Genomic DNA, 19,073 nt, shown 5'->3' with positions numbered 1-19,073 from the left:
CACGTTTTCAGCAGGTGAGCAAGGCTTACTTGCTCATCAGTGTTCATCACAGTCCATCAGCCGTGCCCGCTGAGAGCTCGGATCACCGCTGCCAGCACTGCTTCCCAGCTGCTCTCCCTACCCCGCACAAATCCCGGGGTCTCTGCAGGACCCCTTAACCTTCCCTGGCACTTCTGTGAGAGCACAAACTTGCAAAACTGCTCCTTGGCCAGTAATGCCTTCCCCAGCCCTGCTGGGTTTGTCCTCTCAGGGGCTACACCCACTGCTTCAGAGATGGCTGCGTTACAGTAATGAACTAATTAGCAGGGGGAATGAGTTCAATCATTTAGCGCTTTGCCAAAACTGAGGCGTTTGGCCTAAAATTTTCCAAGCCGCATGCTAGCCTAAGGATGGACTTTGGTCCTGGTTAAAAGCAGGGCAACAATTCTCCAGAAGCATTAGGAAATGAAACATGATTTTACTATTGAGTTGTATAGGTATTCCCTGAGAAACCTTGTCCTGCAATACAAAATGTTTATTTGGTTCTGGAGGGCCCTGGAGAACAGAGAGGGTAAGACATGAAGGGAAGCCAAGAACGTACGTGAAGAGTAACTGGAAAAAAGAAAAGGAAAGTGAAAACAAATTTAGATGGGAAGTCTGGAGCTGAATGAATGCTGGGCCTGCTGGAAGTGGTGGGTGGACCACTGCTCTACAGTGATAAATGGCTGTGACTCAGGGAACCAGCACAGAACCACACAACCCTTTGGGCTCAAAGGGCCCTTAAAGATCATCCCATTCCAGCCCCACTGCCATGGGCAGGGCCACCTTCCAGCAGACCAGGCTGCTCAGGGCTCCATCCAGCCTGGCCTTGAACGCCCCCAGGGATGGAGCATCCACAGCTTGTGCCAGGGCCTCACAACCCTCACAGTAAAGAATTTCTGCCAAATATCCCTTCTAAACCCACCCTGTCAGTGTGAAGCCATTCCCCCTGTCCTGTCACTCCAGCCCTTGTTCAAAGCCCCTCTCCTTGTAACCCCTTTAGGCACTGAAGGCACTCTCAGCTCTCCCTGGAGCCTTCTCTACTCCAGGCTGGACAACCACGATTCTCTCAGCCTGTCCTGACCTGAGACACCTTTACACCACAGCAGCAGCACAAAAGCAGCTGAGAAGTGACCAGAAATGTCCAGAAGTGACTGGAATCCTGTCACAAATTTATTTTGTTAAGAGCAGGCTTTAAGGCACTGTCACACTACCTCTAGTTCAGCAAGGTTTTAGCCAAAACTCTCCGAACTGCCAGCTCTGCTACTGCATTAGCAAACATCCCTGCTTTAGAGAAATTTGGAAAATTTTTTATTAAATATCCTGTTAGTTTATGAAAAAATGAGACTTCACAACACCGAGACAACTCCCTTGGACCCCTTGCTAATCTTCATAGTTAAATCAGCTAGGGGAGATGTGGGAGTTCAAGGACTTCAACCTGAATTCTTTCCATCCCATTTCCTGTCCTGATAGCTCCACAATAGTCAAGAGTCCAATAAACACCTTTCAGTATCCTATGTTGATATTATTTCCAGCAAATAATTTGGCAGGAGAGACAGGGTGAAATATCTTACAGAAACAACCCTAACACAGGAAGCCAAAACAGAGATCCTTGCTCCAGTCAGGCACAGCAGTGACCTCAACTAAACTTTGTACATTATGACCTTAATCACTGCATCACTACTCTGTAAAGGAAAAAAAAAAAAAAAAACAAAACCAAAAAACCAACAAACCCCAAACCCTTATTTTCTGTTTTATCCATGTGCAATAATGAAATATTTCTAAACCAGCCTCTCATTCCTCTGTCCTATTTCAAGATTGGCAGAGTGTGGCCATCTAGTCAAGGCTAAGCTGTGAAATGGTGCCTCACTTTGCTATCAGAGACTCAAACTACGACTGATAAACAAGGCTCTGTTTCAGGGAGTTCCTCTAGAATTCAGGAGTGGTCGCTAGATATATTTGTTTAGAGGCTTCAGTGAACTGAACCGCACAAGGGAAGACAGGACGAAAGGACAAAAGTCAGTAAGTGTATCCTGCCCTCCCCCTCCCCAATTAAAAAACCAGATTACTAGTTAGATTAATGGGCACACTCATATTTAGCATTTTAACAGGCTCACCTAACAAACTGAAGAAAGTCCTTGCCTTCAAGATTAATAAAGAAATAAAGAAACGTTCATCTGGAAAACCCCTTCTTGGTTGTTCCCTCCACTTTCTCTCTAATGTGTGACTGTGCTTTGGTTCAAATAGATTTTTAAAGACACAAAGAACAGAGTTCTTGGAGATGAGGTTATAAGATAGGAAGTCCACAGAGGTTTTTCTTCAAATCACCCTGTTTTTCTTGTCTGCCTTGAATCTATTCTACTGAAGTTACAGCTACAGTCCACTACTATTCCTGAAAATGTCCAAAGCAAGTTTCATTCTCCTCCCATGATCTCACCCAGACTTGTTTAGCCAAGTCCTAAGTTACCTTTGGCTCTCATTTTTTAATTTCTAAAATAATCCCTTGTTCCTAAATGATTTGATAACACACACAATGCCATAATAAATTCAACCACATCACCATATATTGCAACCCCCTCATTTTAAGGGTGTTAAAATCCAGAGGTGAAATCAGAGTTCGATGTCAATAAGTAAGAAAAGAATGTACCCAAAGTGGGGAGTGACTTTTAAGATTAGAACACATTTCACGGGCAAAGTTGCAGCGACTTGCCCAATTACAAACAGTTGCAGCTGCAGTAATTTGCTGAGGGTACAGGTAGATGTGATGAAAGCCCACCCGAGAGCATGAGGCATTGTTTGGAAAGAGATGGATGGCTGCAAGGGAAAGCAAACCAGGGGCATAGAGGGGATGATGCAGGAAAGGTAAAACAACTCACAGAAAAGAATGACCAGAATTGTGGTGGTGGAGAGAGGGGAACATATGGGATGATTCACAGAAAAGAATGATTATTTTATCAGTCACATGCTTAGCTCATTACAGCTGAGGTAAAGTCAGCCCATATAAATATGGCATGAGGAATGAGAATGCCACTAAAATCGAGAAGTTACTGCAGAAAGGGACCAAAACTCGAAGTCACAGCGTAGAAGACACTCCTGATTCTGCCCTCTGGGTGCTGGTGTTGGAGGTCAAACCACCAGCACACTTAGACCAAAAGGAGTAACACACAACTTTTGGGTGCCATATGGCATTTTGGCTTTTAACCTCTGTTAACAAAGACACGACTCAGTGGTTATAGTTAGAAACCAACAAAGAATTTCAACAGATATAAGAGCACGAGTCTCACAGCCTGACTTCAGTTTGAAATCATAGTCTTTTGATTTCAGAAAATTTCTCTTTCCCTTGCATGCACATTTAAAGACATTAGAAATGTGTAAATGCAGATTTCTTTCCACCACCTGATACCTTCCATGAGTCCTTTGCTTCAGAAATGCTCTCAAAGCACAAATGAATAAATTCTCTCCCTAGGAGTAGACAGAGGATACACACAGTCCCAAAACACAGGTTAAGTGGAATATACGGTTTTCCTGGGTGAATGTAACCTCTGTGAACTTCACCTGGCACAGTATACTCATATTCCTTTCCTGTAGGCTCATCTTAGAGATTCTTCCTTCTCCTTTTCCCTCCCATCTTTTTCCACAGAGACACACAGGTGACTCTAAATACATCTCCAGCCATTTCCTGATAATATTCTGTTCATCCCTTCTCCATTCAAAACTGTTCCAGTTCTTCAAATGCAGTATTATGTTTCGGTCATCCCCGAAAACAAAAATTAAGTCTTTGCATAAAAATGCAAATGAAACACGAAACTATGCATGTGCATATCAGATGGTATCAAGTAACATGAATAGTTTCAAAGAAATGTTTAAGGCATTAAGTCATGTTACGAAGAGTATTTCTAGCTGCAAGTTTCATAACAAGAATAAATCAACCTTGACAATGAACATGAAAGAGGGGAATGAAACCTTTTTGAACACTCAAGGTGGTTTGCTCATTTCCCCCAAACCAAAACGAATGAATTAGTTGATATCTATGAAAATTAACTTAAACTAACAACATAATCAGGAAAGATAAACTTTAAAGTTAAAATTAGATTTAAAAGATTAAGATATTACTTAGGGCTGACGAGCGCACATGGTAACTCCACAGCAGCTGCTGAGCTGAGCCTTTGTAAGTTAAGGAACAACAGAAAAATAACATACAGTTAAAAAGAGCTGACCTCAGCCCTTGGACTTTGCTCAGGCACTAATCAGACTTCCCATGTTCAGCATTTATCCCCTGGCTACTTATTGACCATCTATAGCTGGACACACATAAACACAGCCTCTAGCAAAGGGGGGGACACTGAGGCTCCCTGTCCTAGCCCTGCACGCAGGTTTCACACGTTCCAATGCCACTTAATTAGTCCAATTAATTAGCCTCAAACTACAGCAATCAGTTTTAATAAAATCAGATGTTTTATTTTTAGTGAGAAGATATTAAAAAAAACCCCTTTGACTAATAAAAACAAATTACACACGTTCTCATAATACTGCTGTAGCAGCACAACGTTGCTCCAAGTGTTTCCACTGTGGAGTGTGCAATTATTTGTCCTGGCCAAATGTATATTTAACTGCATATACTTAAGCAACATAAGATCATCTTGTGGAAGCCTTAATGCCTGTTTATATAAAAGCAGAGTTTTTTTAAGCCCCACGGAGCTGTGTAACACCGAGCAGTTTAAGCCTCAGGATGTTGGAGCTCAATGCAGAAAGATCAGGAGCTTGTTCTGTGGAGTCTCAACATCACTGTGAATCTTATTAGCTGTCATAAAAAGGTCACAAAGCCACCTTATCGTACTGCTGAAAAATCCCTGTGTCGTGAGGAACTGAGGAGAGCACGGCAGGATCTACAGATAAGAATTCCATATTCCCAATACGGAGTATCTAGTTGGACACTGAGGAATGATGTGACATAAGCAGCAGCTCCATGAATCCTGGGGCAGCAGATAAATAGTCATAGTCTTTTGTCCTTGCAACTCCACTCCCCAGCTGGTAAAACACAGCACAGCTGCTCTGCAGAGGGGGAATTTCCTTCCACTGGGCACAGACATTCATTCCACATGGTCCATACACTCTGTCCTCTGCACTTCTGTCTGTGGACACACATGGGCAATGAGACATTCCCTGCCCTTTGAAAACTCAGTATAGCTGACAGAGCCTGTGGCAGAAGGGAAAAAGAGTGCACCTCTTTGGGAAGTGCCATGGGAAGAGGGAAGGAACCTTCATTTTATCTGAAGACATCTGCTTCCTCAAGTGCCAGCTCAGGGATGCTTTCACTCTCTTTGCTATCAATCAGCCCAAAAGCACCCCCTGCTCACTTCATTACCTTCTAAAAACACAGGAGCTGCCATTCAGGACAGATGAAGGGGCTAACTGTGAAATACAGAGAATTTTAAATATGAGCTCAAAGTTGTGGATACCTTAGAAATTCCCCAGCTATGCTGCAGATGTGGATATTGGATATACCGGGGTAGTAGTACCATCCAACTTCAGACATTTTAGTTAACAGGGAGGAAGGAAGGAAGGGAGAGAAACTCCAGCAAAGCTCAGAAGAGCATTCATGCAGGAAAACACATGCATCTCACATTTGGACTCAGAATTCTGATACAATTTTCCAAACAATACCATTACAGGAAACATTCATCTGCTAAAAACAAAGCTTAGATCCTGGCTATTAACATTAATATTTCTAATACTAATGTATGTAGCAAATACTAATAGACTATTGTTATAATCACAAGAGAATACACAGCTGTATAGCAGGAGGAAAACCAAATAAATATTGAAATTTATAATTATGGACAACAAAGATAAACAAGCAAAGATCAAAAGGAGAACATTTAGATTTTCCAGAAATGAGATATTTAGTAACAAGCACAATATTTGAAAAGAAAGTCACCAGTCTAGAAATTTGCTTCACAACCATAAAGAGCTTCCACGCTCCTCAAACAGCCCCAAACTGAGAATCTGCTCCGGGAGCCTGACAGCTGTCTGCTATTAGTTTTATCTATTCAATCTCCAAATCCCAAACCCAGAGGTTACTGGTGTAGGTCAGTTGTGAGACTGTGTTGACTCTCTTGCCATTCGACATGGAAACCAAACAACAAAGTCTGCTCTGTGTCAGCAAGCATTTCACATTCTTCGGTTTGTCATGCAAAGCACAAAGACCCTGATACAGTTCAAAATGGTCTTTGTATCTACAATCTTGTTTACCCTTGAAATACAAGCTTAATTTCCCACATGTCTAAAGTGTTCTGAAAGCCACTTCATACAACAGAAAAGACAGTGCTAATCTCTGGCAATGGAACCAGAAATAGAGGGTTTCAGAAGAGCCTCCAAATCAGCACTGAGATCAGCTTTACACTTACACACCTCGAGTGGGTGGGAGTGTATGAAAGGAAGCATCTCACCAGGAAAATCTAGTTCCAGTGCTGTGGGATGGTGATTTTAGCATCCCTAGATGCAAAATTATTCAGCTGCTTAAATCAGGCAGTTTTCCCTGTGTTCAGAGAAACAGCACCCACAGTTCTGGAAAGGGCAAGGTCCTTTCACCTGTCCACAGCCGCAGTGCAGCCTTCCAGGGAAGCACAAACTGTCTGCACGGGCAAAAAGAAAGTCCTGGCTTAGTCAGGATGAGTTACTCCCTTGAGGAGCAACTTTAGCTTTGTGGTGAACAGCAGCTCCTGGCCTCAACATTTTACTGAGATGCTACAGGAGAGATGTAAACACACCCTAAAATATAAAGGAATGCAGAACGAGAATCACAGCTACAAAAGCAAGGGGCATGACACCAGGGGAAAGGTTTCAACAGGAAATGCAGCTCCTAAAGCCTAGGCCCAGACTATCTCTTACATATGTTTACGTCTAATCAAAACAGGCAGCTCTGGAGAGGATTAGAACTAGAGTGATAACCAAGCACGTGAAGGCTGCCCAACCAACTGGCTTCCGAGGGAAGAGCTTGCAGCTGTAGGGTGTTTTTTGTTTGCTTAGTTTTGGTAGTGAATTGCACCTTCTCATATGAAGAAGTCCCTGAAAAGGGCAAAGAACTGCTCTCAGCTGCCTCGTCAGCCTGTGGAGGAACTAAACCAGGTATTAGAGAACACCTGAATACCTGAGTAAGAGATGAACCGGATAATTCTCGGCCTCTTGAATGCACACAGGTCCTTACTGCAGTAAAATCTACTCTTTTTTTGTGGCTATAAGTACACAGAGAAGGACTTGTCCCCAATTCTAATTTTACAAAAAGTCAGTTAATTAATAGGCATAAAACTGCTCCAACAGCCAGCCCCCACAGGTCAATCATACATCTGCTATTGCTACATGCCGTGGTATTTTGGAGCCTGGATAGAATTTTGACACAAGCACAACCTCAGCTGAAAAATTATCTACTTCCTTAAGTCATACCCTCCTCAAAACTCTCTCTAGCCTTCCAACAGCTCCCAACCTCATCAAGGTGGTTGTTGGAATCACACTCTTAGCTGCCATCACGCAATGAGTAAAATTAGACAGAGCCTGAGAAACAAAGAAAACTTTCAAACCTATCTCCATTCCATCATTCCTCTCTAAACATAATTAACATTACCAAATCCTGCAGAAGTACTGCCCAGAATACTTCATCCAGTGTACCACATGCATACTCCCCCATAAAAGTGTAAAAAGAGAAAGAAAAAAAAAAAAAGGAAAAAATATTATCGTTGTGTCTACTGAACAAATTCACACAAAATGAAAAGTTTTGCTTCTAGACCCGAAGAAAACTTTTCAAGAAGCTGGTTGAACAGATCTGTCAAAAGATACTGCTTCCCTTGACTAACTTTGCCATGTTTGTGTGTGGTGTCCTTTTCTTCCTTCTCAGCCCCCAGGTATAGCCACTGTACCTTTGTTTTGAACTACTCTTTGTTGCTTAACTTTGCAATTACTTTATGTAATCTAAAACCACTTTGGATTGTAGCTTGTGAAAAGATTCCTTGGAAAATAAAACTATATGGTATTGTGATTCTAATCAGCAGATTCTAGGGCCATAAACTCCAAAGAATCTTTGCAATGTGAATTTCCCCTGCTCCCGAGAGTCAGTTTTCAAGATAAATGTGGGACCTTTCAAAGACAGAGAGATGGGTATCTACAGGTAGCGAGGTACAACCTGCATATTTAGAAGCAGTAACACTTTTTTCTAATTTAGTGATAAAATCCAAACCGCTGGTCAAGCAGGGCAGATGACCTGTGAGGCATGAATCATTTCACTAGTCCTGTGACTTTGCTGTTAAGCAACTCAAGATGGGCATACATAGACAAATTGCAGTGACTCACAGCACAGACACAAAGAGCAATGAATGCTCAAAACCACTTTTTATCTGTATTATCCTAAAAAAACCCCAGCAACAACAACAAAAAACTACTTAGAGAAAATTATGCTTATTTAGTATACAGGATCCTTATACAGGGTTGTTCCACTGTTCCATCAAGGAAAAGAAATGGGAGAAGTGGAGCTTTTAAGTTATCTTAATTGTAGCAACTTAATGCAAGTGCAACTGCCAGGATGTTCAGGAAGGGAAGGATCTGTGGTCTGGTGGCATGTAATCTTCCAGGCAGAGGGGAAATAGTGTGGCAGCAACTTCCTCAGCTGAGACCCCCTGAGGCCTGTAGATGACTTCAGTGGATGCAGTTACTCCTTCTCCTGACAGCAGAGACATCCCCCCTCTGCAAACTCATTCACACAAAGCACCAGAGGAGTCTCCCTGCAAGTTCCTCTGCCGTGAAACTCCACAAACACTTATGTCAACACTCCTGAGGGAGCACTGCAGGGCAGGGAGATGCTGCGGGGGAAGGAGATGATGGGAATTCCACTGCCATTACCAGGCAGGAATATCTATTTCTACATATTATTACAGCAGTTGGGGCCACCTGAAGTTTAAGATATAACCCAGTCATGTTTTAACAATTTAAGATTATCCAGCCTATGTGTCAATAGATGGCTATTCCAGAACCATTTTCTCTGTCTTGCCCTTTTTCTTATGTATTGTGCTACCACTGCTAGAGCAGTAAAATTCCAGCAATGATGAGAAGGGGAGTGAGGGAGTAGTTCTGCTTCACCTTCATTTAACGTCAGCTTTACTGTCTCGATTAAGAAGAAAAACTGAAACCACAGTCAGGACTTTAAACTGTCTTATCCTACCACAAAACTACATAAAGAATATCTTAACAAAAAATTCCTTTTCCCTAATACTATAAAATTTTCCATTGTCTACAATAAATCAGCAACTGACCAAAAAAAAAAAAAAAAAATATATATATTGGTGCAGCTTCTTAAGCAATACCCATCAGCACCATGACTGTAATTCTGCTTTCAGTGGAATCTGCCTCCTCCCAAAAGCAGTGACATCTTCTCTCCCCACTTTTCAAAACAGGCCTATTTTCCCCCCAAACTTGATGACTTGCTTCAGCTTGCTTTTCAGCCCTTCTGAAGTGTGATCCAAGTTCCCCTGGTTGTGAAGGCAATCCAACAATCTCCCTCCACCGCCAAGACCTAGCCCATCTCTGTAGTAATCTCAGCACTGCAGCACGATTCAAGAAATTAAACTGCAGCTAGTGAATTTAAACACACTCCAGACAAAGGGGTTTGCTCCACAAATGTGAAATACTGTCCAGTACCTGAGCCAAGAGACATATAAATCTGGTTTTATAAAATGCAAATTAGCAGCAAAATACTACTCTTGGGCTATTTTTGAAAGCCATCATTTTTACCGTTTGTACTGCACTCAATGACATGCCTGTTAACAGCAAAGTATGTGTGCTCTGCATGGAATGTCCTCTGGCTTTCTGCTCGGTTTTTGCTTCACTTCCAATTCTTCTTTCCTGTCCATCTCCTGCCCAGGCTCCACAGTCTCCTCTGGGATTGTTCAAAGATCTTTCCAAAAGCAGGAAATACTTCTAAAATGCTGGCTGCCAGGAAGCAGCCTCAGTCACAAATCTGCCTAAGAGTTAATGAGAATGTGGACTTCTTTTCAACCAAGCGTGTGACAAGACAGCCACATCAGGTACTGTAGTCATCAGGTGTGACCAGGATACAGGCACACTCTTGAAGAGCAAGCCCAGCACTGTTTTTACTGTTTTACCTATAGCCCATCAATGCTGTAGCTGCTGGAAGCACCAAGACAACACAATCCACTCTTTGACAAATCGTTACAGTCAGGAGCCGGGAAGACCTTTCTGTGCCTTTATCCAAAGCCAGGTGATTCATGCACCCCCAACTAGAACTGTAAAAGGGAAACAACTGAAGCTAACCATGCTCAACAGTAGTTTTTTAAGCCCTTCATCACTGATGATTTTTGAAAAGGTCATATAGATACTTCCCTAATAGCATTAAAGCTACTCTTGACAGGCTCACAGTCTCCTGTCCCAGTCACAAGGATGTGATAAATCAGCACAGGTCTGAATTATCTCCTCTAAGTAACAGCTTACACAGGTAAGCAGCTAGAGGAAGATTTATTCAGATCTAACTTACCTACACATATAAGAAATGCAAGTTGTATATATGAAGACAAGGGCCAGATTTGGTCTAAGATTGAGCAGCTGTGTCTGACAGTGTGAAATCAACTTAAATAACCAAGTCCATATACACAGAAAAGGCAAAACAGCAGGGTATTTATTTCCAACCTTGAAAAAAATTTCCCAAACTAAATTAAGAAAAACAATCACAAACGAAATAAAAAGGTATTTTAATGCCTTTTTTGATTTAAAATGCCTTTGTTTTAGGTAAACTGAAATTATCTTGAAGTAAAAAAGTAAGCTCAGCTGAGTTGTGCAACGATTTCATTAACCTTGCAAACAAGTTTTAAGCTCAAAGCCCTTGTTTGGATTTCCCTGCTGCAGGGAAAATGTACCTTGTAAGGTCTGTAATTTACCTTACCAGAGCCAAGGAGTAAAAGCTCACAACTAAACTTCTACAACTAATAGCATAAGCAACTAAACAAGCTAGCATATTGCAAAAATTCCTCTGATAACCTTTTAATGATTAACTTCATGCTCACAGGTTCACAGCCCTTCATACTTGTTCTCCCATGCATTCAATTAACATCTGCTTTGAACAAGTTAAATAGAATCTTAATATGGTTTCTGCACGTACCAATATAGCAACACAGCTCCCCTGCTCACTCACTGCCCCACAGAATGAAGAAAACTACTAATTACTGCAGTTTTATTCAACTCCTTTTCCTTATGCCCATTTTCACCCCTCGAGGAGGAACTCCTTGAACTACAATTAATTTTTTGTTTAAACTGCACATGGTGGACACCCAGCAAGCAAAGTGGAGCTATTTTTAAATTGCTGATTTACTGTCAGAAACCCCTCATCTCCTTCTATTCTAAATAGAAAAGACTAAATCAAAGCAACACATCATAATATCACCAGCTCTGGGACCAAGGGTAATTTTTCTACCATGCAGAGTCTTTGTTGTGCGTAAAGTCTGTCCCTCTCCAAGTGAACGGAGAGGATGATTTTCATTTGAAAAAAATGACAACCTAGGCACTGCATTTCAGTGGGTCACAGCCCCATTCTAGGTGGAATACATTTAAACACACAAATAATGCCACTTGTCAGACGTTCCTAATTGGTGCCTGATGTATGGTGTCTTCAGGAAAGGAGCTCAGCAAACAAAAAGTGTTGCAAGCACAGGAAATACTGGATGGGGGAAGGAACCAATGAGAGGAACGTATCGCTGGCTCTCCAGAAAGCTCTTATTTAACAATATACCTTATCTTAGACCAATGCTAAATTTTAAACAGATGCTTTTGCTACTGTGGCAATGCCACAGCAGCAGAAGAGGATGACACTTGATTCGTCTCCATCTGCAGCATGAGGTGGGAACACCCTCACCCCCAGGAGCAGCAGGGAGTGCTGCTTGGGTTTCAGGCTGCGAATTTCAGAAAGAGATATGAGCTCCTGGAAAAATCCAGGCATATTTTACAACTGGCAAGCATATGTTGACCTGTAATTCAAACTGAGCTGGGATTCCCTGAGAGGTTTTAGTTCTTTTGTTTAGATTTGACATCCTGCTCCTTACTAATATCAGGAGGATGCCAAAGAAGATTTAGTTCTACATCTTGGCAGATTTAGATTTAGTTTGCTTAGAAAACAAGGCTAGATTATCTAGCACTAGTAATAGATGCATCACTATGAAGAAAGTATCAATAATATCAAGCTCAGTCAAGTGCATTATGTCCTGGGAATTACTTCTAGAGGGCAAAAAGAGAAAAAACTTTCAGTTCAAAAACTGGTTTGAATGTGTACCTCAAAAGACATGCTTTATACTTACAGGAAGAAAAAGGATTCGGGTCACTTACTGCATCAACCTTAACACTGATCAGGCTTTGGAAGGGAAAGAAGCAGCTATGTGCTGACCTCATTGAAAGCAATAGCATTTAACCCATTTACATCAACATTAACAGAATATTTCACTGGGTTCCTTTTTGACAGCAATCCCATAAATTATGGATTTCCAGTCCCCTAATTCTTGACATTTGGCCTTTACTGTTCACATTGAATCACTGGAATTGGAGGAGAATCAATGGACACAAGGAGGGAATTCAGCCCCTTCTATTTGAAACACTCCTAAACCAGGAGTTTTGTGAGGTTTTTATCCTTTTTTCTTCGTGTTAGAGCCAGGATTAATATACAGGAATCGCAGTTCCGTATTCAGACTCGGTATGTATTAATTCTTATCTACAGTACAGCCCCAGAGAGTCATGAGCTCTACCTAGCAAGGTAGAAAATGGAGATGTTTCTAACCCTTTCCAAGGTTATTTAAGCATAAATTACCCAATAATGAACTGACACCTATATTATTTATACTTTTGACCCAATAATTGACCACCCAAGGTCTGCAATGCAGACCTTTTTCACCCAGTTAGAAAAAAACACCTAAAACCAAGAAGAAGGTGAAGAAGAAGGACTTAGACAACACCCTAAATCCTCCATACTGCCCCATGTATATTACTATATACTAAAATCTCAAATTCTAAGTTTTTCACCCTGTGATATCACACACTTCCATTCAAACCACATCCCCACAACCCCAGTGCTGTCACTCAATTTTGGAAGCCTGTTCCACCTCAGGTCAAAAGTAGTGCTTGCCTGAGGGTCAGTGCCTGTCAGCACAGAAAGCCTGAAATCCTCCATTTCCAGAATTCCAGCAGAGTTTAACGCTTCCTTGTGTTGCCTCCCGTCCACAAAAACACGGGGGAGATTCCAGCAAACTACTCAGGAGACATAAAACCGCCATTCCTCCCGACACCTCCGGAGAAATTTGTATCCTTGCAGTGCCTGGGCTCCCAGGGATGTTTCTGTTTAGCTCCCTACCTGTCGGCGTCGCCGAGCCCCAGGGCCGTGCCGCGCTGCAGCGTCTCCCGCACCGTGGCCATGCCGTCGGGAAGTCGGTTCAGCCGCCGCGTGTACAGCCCCAGCCCGCCGTCCGTCAGGTACCTGGCAACAAAACGCTGTGTTCAGTAAAAAATTCACGTGTTATCGCGGCACCCAGGTTGTAGCCTCCCCGTTTTCAAGTCGAGGATGTTGCACGAAATAAGAAGCGAGGAAAACGTCATTCTTGGTTGGACTAGAGGTATCCTCCACCTCTCGTCATTCTCCATTACACCTTACATGCTCCCTCATCACCAAGACCCAAATTTCAACATAAACGTGATAAAGGAAACTTAACTTCCATTAAGGATACCCAATTGGAAGTAATTTAATATTTGTGAATGCTATAATTAATGATTCCTTCTTCCCCCAAAAAGACATGGTTCATACCGTCCTGAATTTTTCTGTGTGGGTTAAAAAACAAGCAAAATTTCAAATCTTTTACCAGTTAACTGCAAAAAATCACTTTGACTTAATCCTTAGATTTTGTCAGTGAACAATATACTTAAAGTATTCCACAACTTGTAGAAATCATCATGGATGAAAAGTTTTTTGCAACCTTCTTTTGGCTCCTGCATTCTACTCTGGCTGCAACTGTGACCTAGAGACACCTGCATTTAAACATTACTATTTACTATTAGAGTTCTTAGACATCAAGAACTGCCAGGTGTATGTAAGACACTCCATAAATTTCTAAGGTAGCGCATTTCTTACTTTCTGGCTTAGATAAATGAAAAATTTATCTTGAATTGAACAGTGATGATACATGGCGGGCAATGACATGGAGCGAGCCCTGTGCTACCACCATCAGTTCATCAGCTGATCTAAGTTTACGTGAGCAGCACCCACAGCTGAGTAAACACTCCATGAAGAGTTCCACACACCTGAGACTGAAATGACTCAACAACCCCAGCGCTACAGTCACTGTTTTCAGCACACTACCGTACAAGCACCGTACCCTGTTGAGACAGGAGCTGACGGGACTGTACCTCCTCAATTCTTCAGCCACTCTCAGCAAATGGACAGCAGACCACAGAATAATAAACATCCAGATACTCAGGACACCCTCACCCAGAGCAGGAAAGGAGAGATGCTCTGAGCTGCAGGCAGCAGTGTCTCTGCTGCTGAGATCTCCCTGTGTACGTGTGCTTTACCCAACCCAAATTTGATTACTACATTTATAAAAGCGGGATGGTGAGTACTTGGGAAGCCTTCCCCGATCTGCTGATTAGCATTGCAGTTCACTGTATAAATCTGTACAGGGCCATCCCAGCAGCAACCCAGGAGTCTCTGTGGAGTCTAACAAAGAGATTGCCAAGCCTGTCAAGTCAGACACAGGAGTATTCCCCATTCAGCAAACCTGCGGGGATTCTCCCAACTCACAAACAAAGACTGTAAAAAGCACGAGGAGCAGTTGTGCTGTAGCGTGTAGAATTCGCCTTAGGTTTGGTGTTCTAGCTTGTGTTTGACAGTTTATAAATATTTTATTGTGGAAGAATATGTTTTTTCCTTAAGCTACTAAAATAAAGGGGTAGCACAGGAAAGTGGTGCTTCAGATCATTGTGTTATACAAACATGCAAAGAGTATTTTGCAAAAACATCTAATGCACATACACTAATTGGTTTACTGCAGCTACTTGTCTGCACAAGAAACAAGTTTCTGTATGAATACTCTTTGCACGTGTGCTGGAAAATGCAGCTTCTGCTGTCAGATTCCTGGCATACTGGTCCTTTGATTAAAAAGATCTGTTGCAGCTGAAATAGATTGTTTTTCATATCTATCACTCAGAATATGTGGAAATAAAATATAGTACTCTTAAGAGTTAGCCATGCTGAAATCGATGCCTTTTCACCAGCATCACCATATTTAATCTTCTACACAGAGGCCCAGCAAGCTAAAAGATTAGAATAACACTGCAGCAGCTCAAATCGAAAACTGGTTTCAAGCACTGATAAATCTTACATGAGCCAATGGAAGGGGGATGGCTTTGGCACTTCTGACAACTAGATCATGACGCTTTTCTAAACAAGTCCATGTGAAAAACCAGAGCCAAAAAAAATTACTTTTACCTCCCATACCAATAAGACAAGTTTCTTACATGACAGAACAGGACAGATTTTTATATTTTCAAGCAGGTTTGTGTCATCATGGTTTGAAAGCTTTCTATCTTATTTTTATTTCTCTATATATCCTCTACCCAGGAATGCTTAATTTAGAAAAGATGCCAAAACCAGTGATGCCTGAAATCCTGCATGCAACAGCAAGGTGAAGGAAGAGGGAAAGGCACCAGCTTCTAAAGTCTGCAGAGAAAAACACATTTAAAATAAATACACTTTAAAATAAATGGAAAAAACACCCTCTTTAGGAGATTCAAAGCTACTGGTGCCACAAACCTCCAGCTGTTGCTTTCTTTTCCTTCCTCTCCATCCCTTCAATTGTCTTGGCTTTAAGAAACTGTCTTGTCCTTATGAATACATTATTATTGCTGCAGATTTTTGCTTTTTGGGAAATGAGAATATAATGAAGACACATTTTTCTAAAGAAAATCTTCCAATGTTCTACTCAGGGGGAAACAAGACCAAGGAAATATTATCCTGTATATAACTGCAACACTACTCACAGTTATAGGAATTTATTGTCCTATCACTTCCACACAATGTGGAACCCAAGAATATTGGCCTCTCCTCCACAACGACACATTGCAGTCCAAACAACTGTACTAGGCCTAAGTGTAATTTATCTGACTTTTCATATTAAAAATCATGACAGATTTGCACTAAAAACCTTGCTAGCTTCATGACTGCTAAGAATTCTTGCAAGCACATTCAGTGCAAAAAAAACAGGACTGAGAAGTATTCTTTTACCTGCCCCAAAATAAGAAAAAGTTTAAATATACGACCTGGGGAAAAGCATAGTATTCAGACTCTTTCATAGGGATAGGTAAATTGCACAAAAAAATTTAATTTCACAGATGCTTTATGAATGGTACCAACAGCCAGAGGGGAATGACTGCCTTTAACGAAGCTGAATACAATAATATTTAATGAATGGACAGTGAAACAGTGATGAGGTTGGTTAAAAGAAGTTCCTGACCTTTCCAGGAATTAATATAGAAATACTCATCGCTATACCTTTGCTCTACATCAGCAAGGAAAAAAAAAAAAAAAAAAAAAACAAAAAAACCACCAACAAAAAAATTCTGTCAATGTGAAAAGACTCAGGTTAAACAAGAGCAGTATTATGCATTTCTAACACACAATCAGGACTTCTAGCCCACTTTCTAGGTGACACTTTTTTCCTATTAGAAAGTGGCTCTCTGCCCTGCATTACAGGCATAAAGTAACTTGCTTTGGACAACCTGGACCTTTAAGCTTCTCTTTTCTTTGGCCAAACACACCCTTTCTGTGCCTCTGAAATTCTGAGTGCCGTAACAAGCCCTTCCAAGTGTAATATTTTTAGGGTATTTCTGATGCTGAAGTGATTTATTTCCCTTTCCTGAAAGGCACACTGAGGGAAACAGGAATGGGTCATGCCAGGGATCAGCAAAATCCAGTGGTCCGAATCACTTGACTTCTGTCGGCACTCCCTACTTACTGACAGACACAGCCAGCCAAGAGCACACTTACTTTTATGGTCTGACAACTCTACCACTCCATATATATTCATTTCACTCCTTAATGCATGAATACGAATTTTTCAAGTTTCAAAACAGATAGCCAAGGGAAAAGCATTCTCTACTTAACGATTAAAAAGAGAAGGAACAGCAGGCAAATCAGCAACACACAACAGAGCGGGCAAGCCTAGCCTGTCCCGCTCAGGATCCTGTAGCTCCATAATCTCGATCCCAGAAGCAGAGGAACAACGTGCCTGCAATGGGACCTGGCTCTGGCAGCTCAGGTGCTCCTGCCTTCCTCTTGGTGCTATGGATGACAGGCTGGTGTAGAAACAGCTGCCCAGGTGTCTCCTGGGCAGAGGACTTGCCCAGCAACTCAAGAGCTTGAAACTTTAGGAAACAAAAAGCTTGAGGGAATTATTTCATGTATCAACATCTGCTTTGACACAAGGAAACGTTCCCTTATTGATGTAGCAGTAACACTCTTATCCTTAATGCTTTCCTTTAAATCTCTATTTTCACCAGGCTTCACCTGCCTCGTCATTACAGTCAGTTAAACGAGATCAAGAGGCTTAACGAGCTTTGACTATCAAAGAACAAACAACTCTAACTTTGCCAGTTACTAAAAACCCCCAGCAGAGAATTCCCCGGTGCCGCTTCTGAAACACGCTGAATGGGATCAAAACCATCCTGTTATTGCAACTACAAATACATCCTAAATCTGACTTAAAAAAGAAATGCTATCCCAACAGCTGCATGATGACAACTCAATTTTCTCAGTTTAGCATCAATTTGATCTGCATTTTTTATCATAACACTGGCGCTAGACCACATGGGCTTTTCCTATGTTTTTATCCCCCAAAGTCTTTCCAATCACTATTCCTGCCTCACTTGGATCAGTACTTGCTAAGTGCTTGATCCCTCTAGGCACAGGGCTGGACACAGAACCTGTCTACAAGCCTGTGGTTGTAAATTCCATTATTGATCCCTGCGAATTTCAACAAGAACATTCAAGAACAGGAGTAGGTCCTGAGCTTGCAGGTAGGGACTCCTAATACAACGCCCAAATCCCTATTATTAGACAAAATATTACAGTTCAGGTCCATAGAAGGGAAAATCTATTACTCAATTAATAAATTTAATTTATATTTAAGGTAGTCTATAATTTATAAATTAATAGACTTTTACTAATAATCAGTAGCTATTTATGATTAACAAACTAATGAATGAACCATGAATTGTTTTGCAGATGCTTTACCCAAATACAGAATAAGACCTGAACAAATTACTTACAGACTCAAAAATCCTAATCACTGCTGGAAAGGGGGAGATACCTGTTCCACTAACAGGTAAGACAGGAAAAATGAGATTATGCAAAACTTAGTAAGAATATATTAGTTTCATAGTTTATTTAGAGAAACCTCTCACGTCTAAATGACTAATAGCACGAATGGTGCTGCTTATTCACGTTGTTCAAACCAATCTAGAAGCAAAACAAGTTCATCCCATTAACTACTTAATGCTCAGACCTTTTCCCATTTAAAAAAAAAAAAAAAAAAAAAAAAAAAAAAAGAGAGAGAGAGAGAAATCTGCAGAAGAAAGTGGCTTCTGTGAAATCAATACTCTTCTGCCTGGAGATGTATTAAAGCTGCCTAGCACTTAAGTCCTACAGCAGCCATCAAATAACTATTTTTGGGCACTGCTGTCCAAGGCTACTTTTTTTCCTATGTCTTCTCAGCTCCAAGCAGTCTGCAGGCAAGGAATTCCAAGGACAGTGCAGCCTGTAAGGGAGTTGGGTGGCTGCTGCTCCTGCACATCTCCACATCCAGAACAGCTTCTGACAGAGCTTTTGAAGAAACCAGTTTACTGTGGAATGAGCAGTCTTAGATAAATGGAGCCAAAGACGAGCTGTCAATACTTAATATTAGACTGAAAGAGTCTCTCACATGGCTGCAGCTATTCCTGCTCCAGAGGAGAGTCTCCAGTGTATGATC

At 41.5% G+C, this 19,073-nt stretch overlaps 1 protein-coding gene across 2 annotated transcripts in view; it reads right to left on the bottom strand.

Annotated features, from left to right (window-relative positions):
• Positions 1 to 19,073, bottom strand: part of NAV2 (neuron navigator 2) — a 371,525-nt gene that overhangs the window by 68,013 nt on the left and 284,439 nt on the right. For both annotated transcript variants that reach the window (XM_040066269.2, XM_058420870.1), the window contains one exon: positions 13,409 to 13,531. In XM_040066269.2, the coding sequence (XP_039922203.1) occupies positions 13,409 to 13,531 (123 nt within the window). The remainder of the gene's footprint in view (positions 1 to 13,408; positions 13,532 to 19,073) is intronic.

The sequence above is a fragment of the Hirundo rustica genome, chromosome 6 (assembly GCF_015227805.2).
Source record: "Hirundo rustica isolate bHirRus1 chromosome 6, bHirRus1.pri.v3, whole genome shotgun sequence".
Classification (NCBI taxonomy): domain Eukaryota; kingdom Metazoa; phylum Chordata; class Aves; order Passeriformes; family Hirundinidae; genus Hirundo; species Hirundo rustica.
This window is presented reverse-complemented; position numbering and strand designations above follow the sequence as displayed.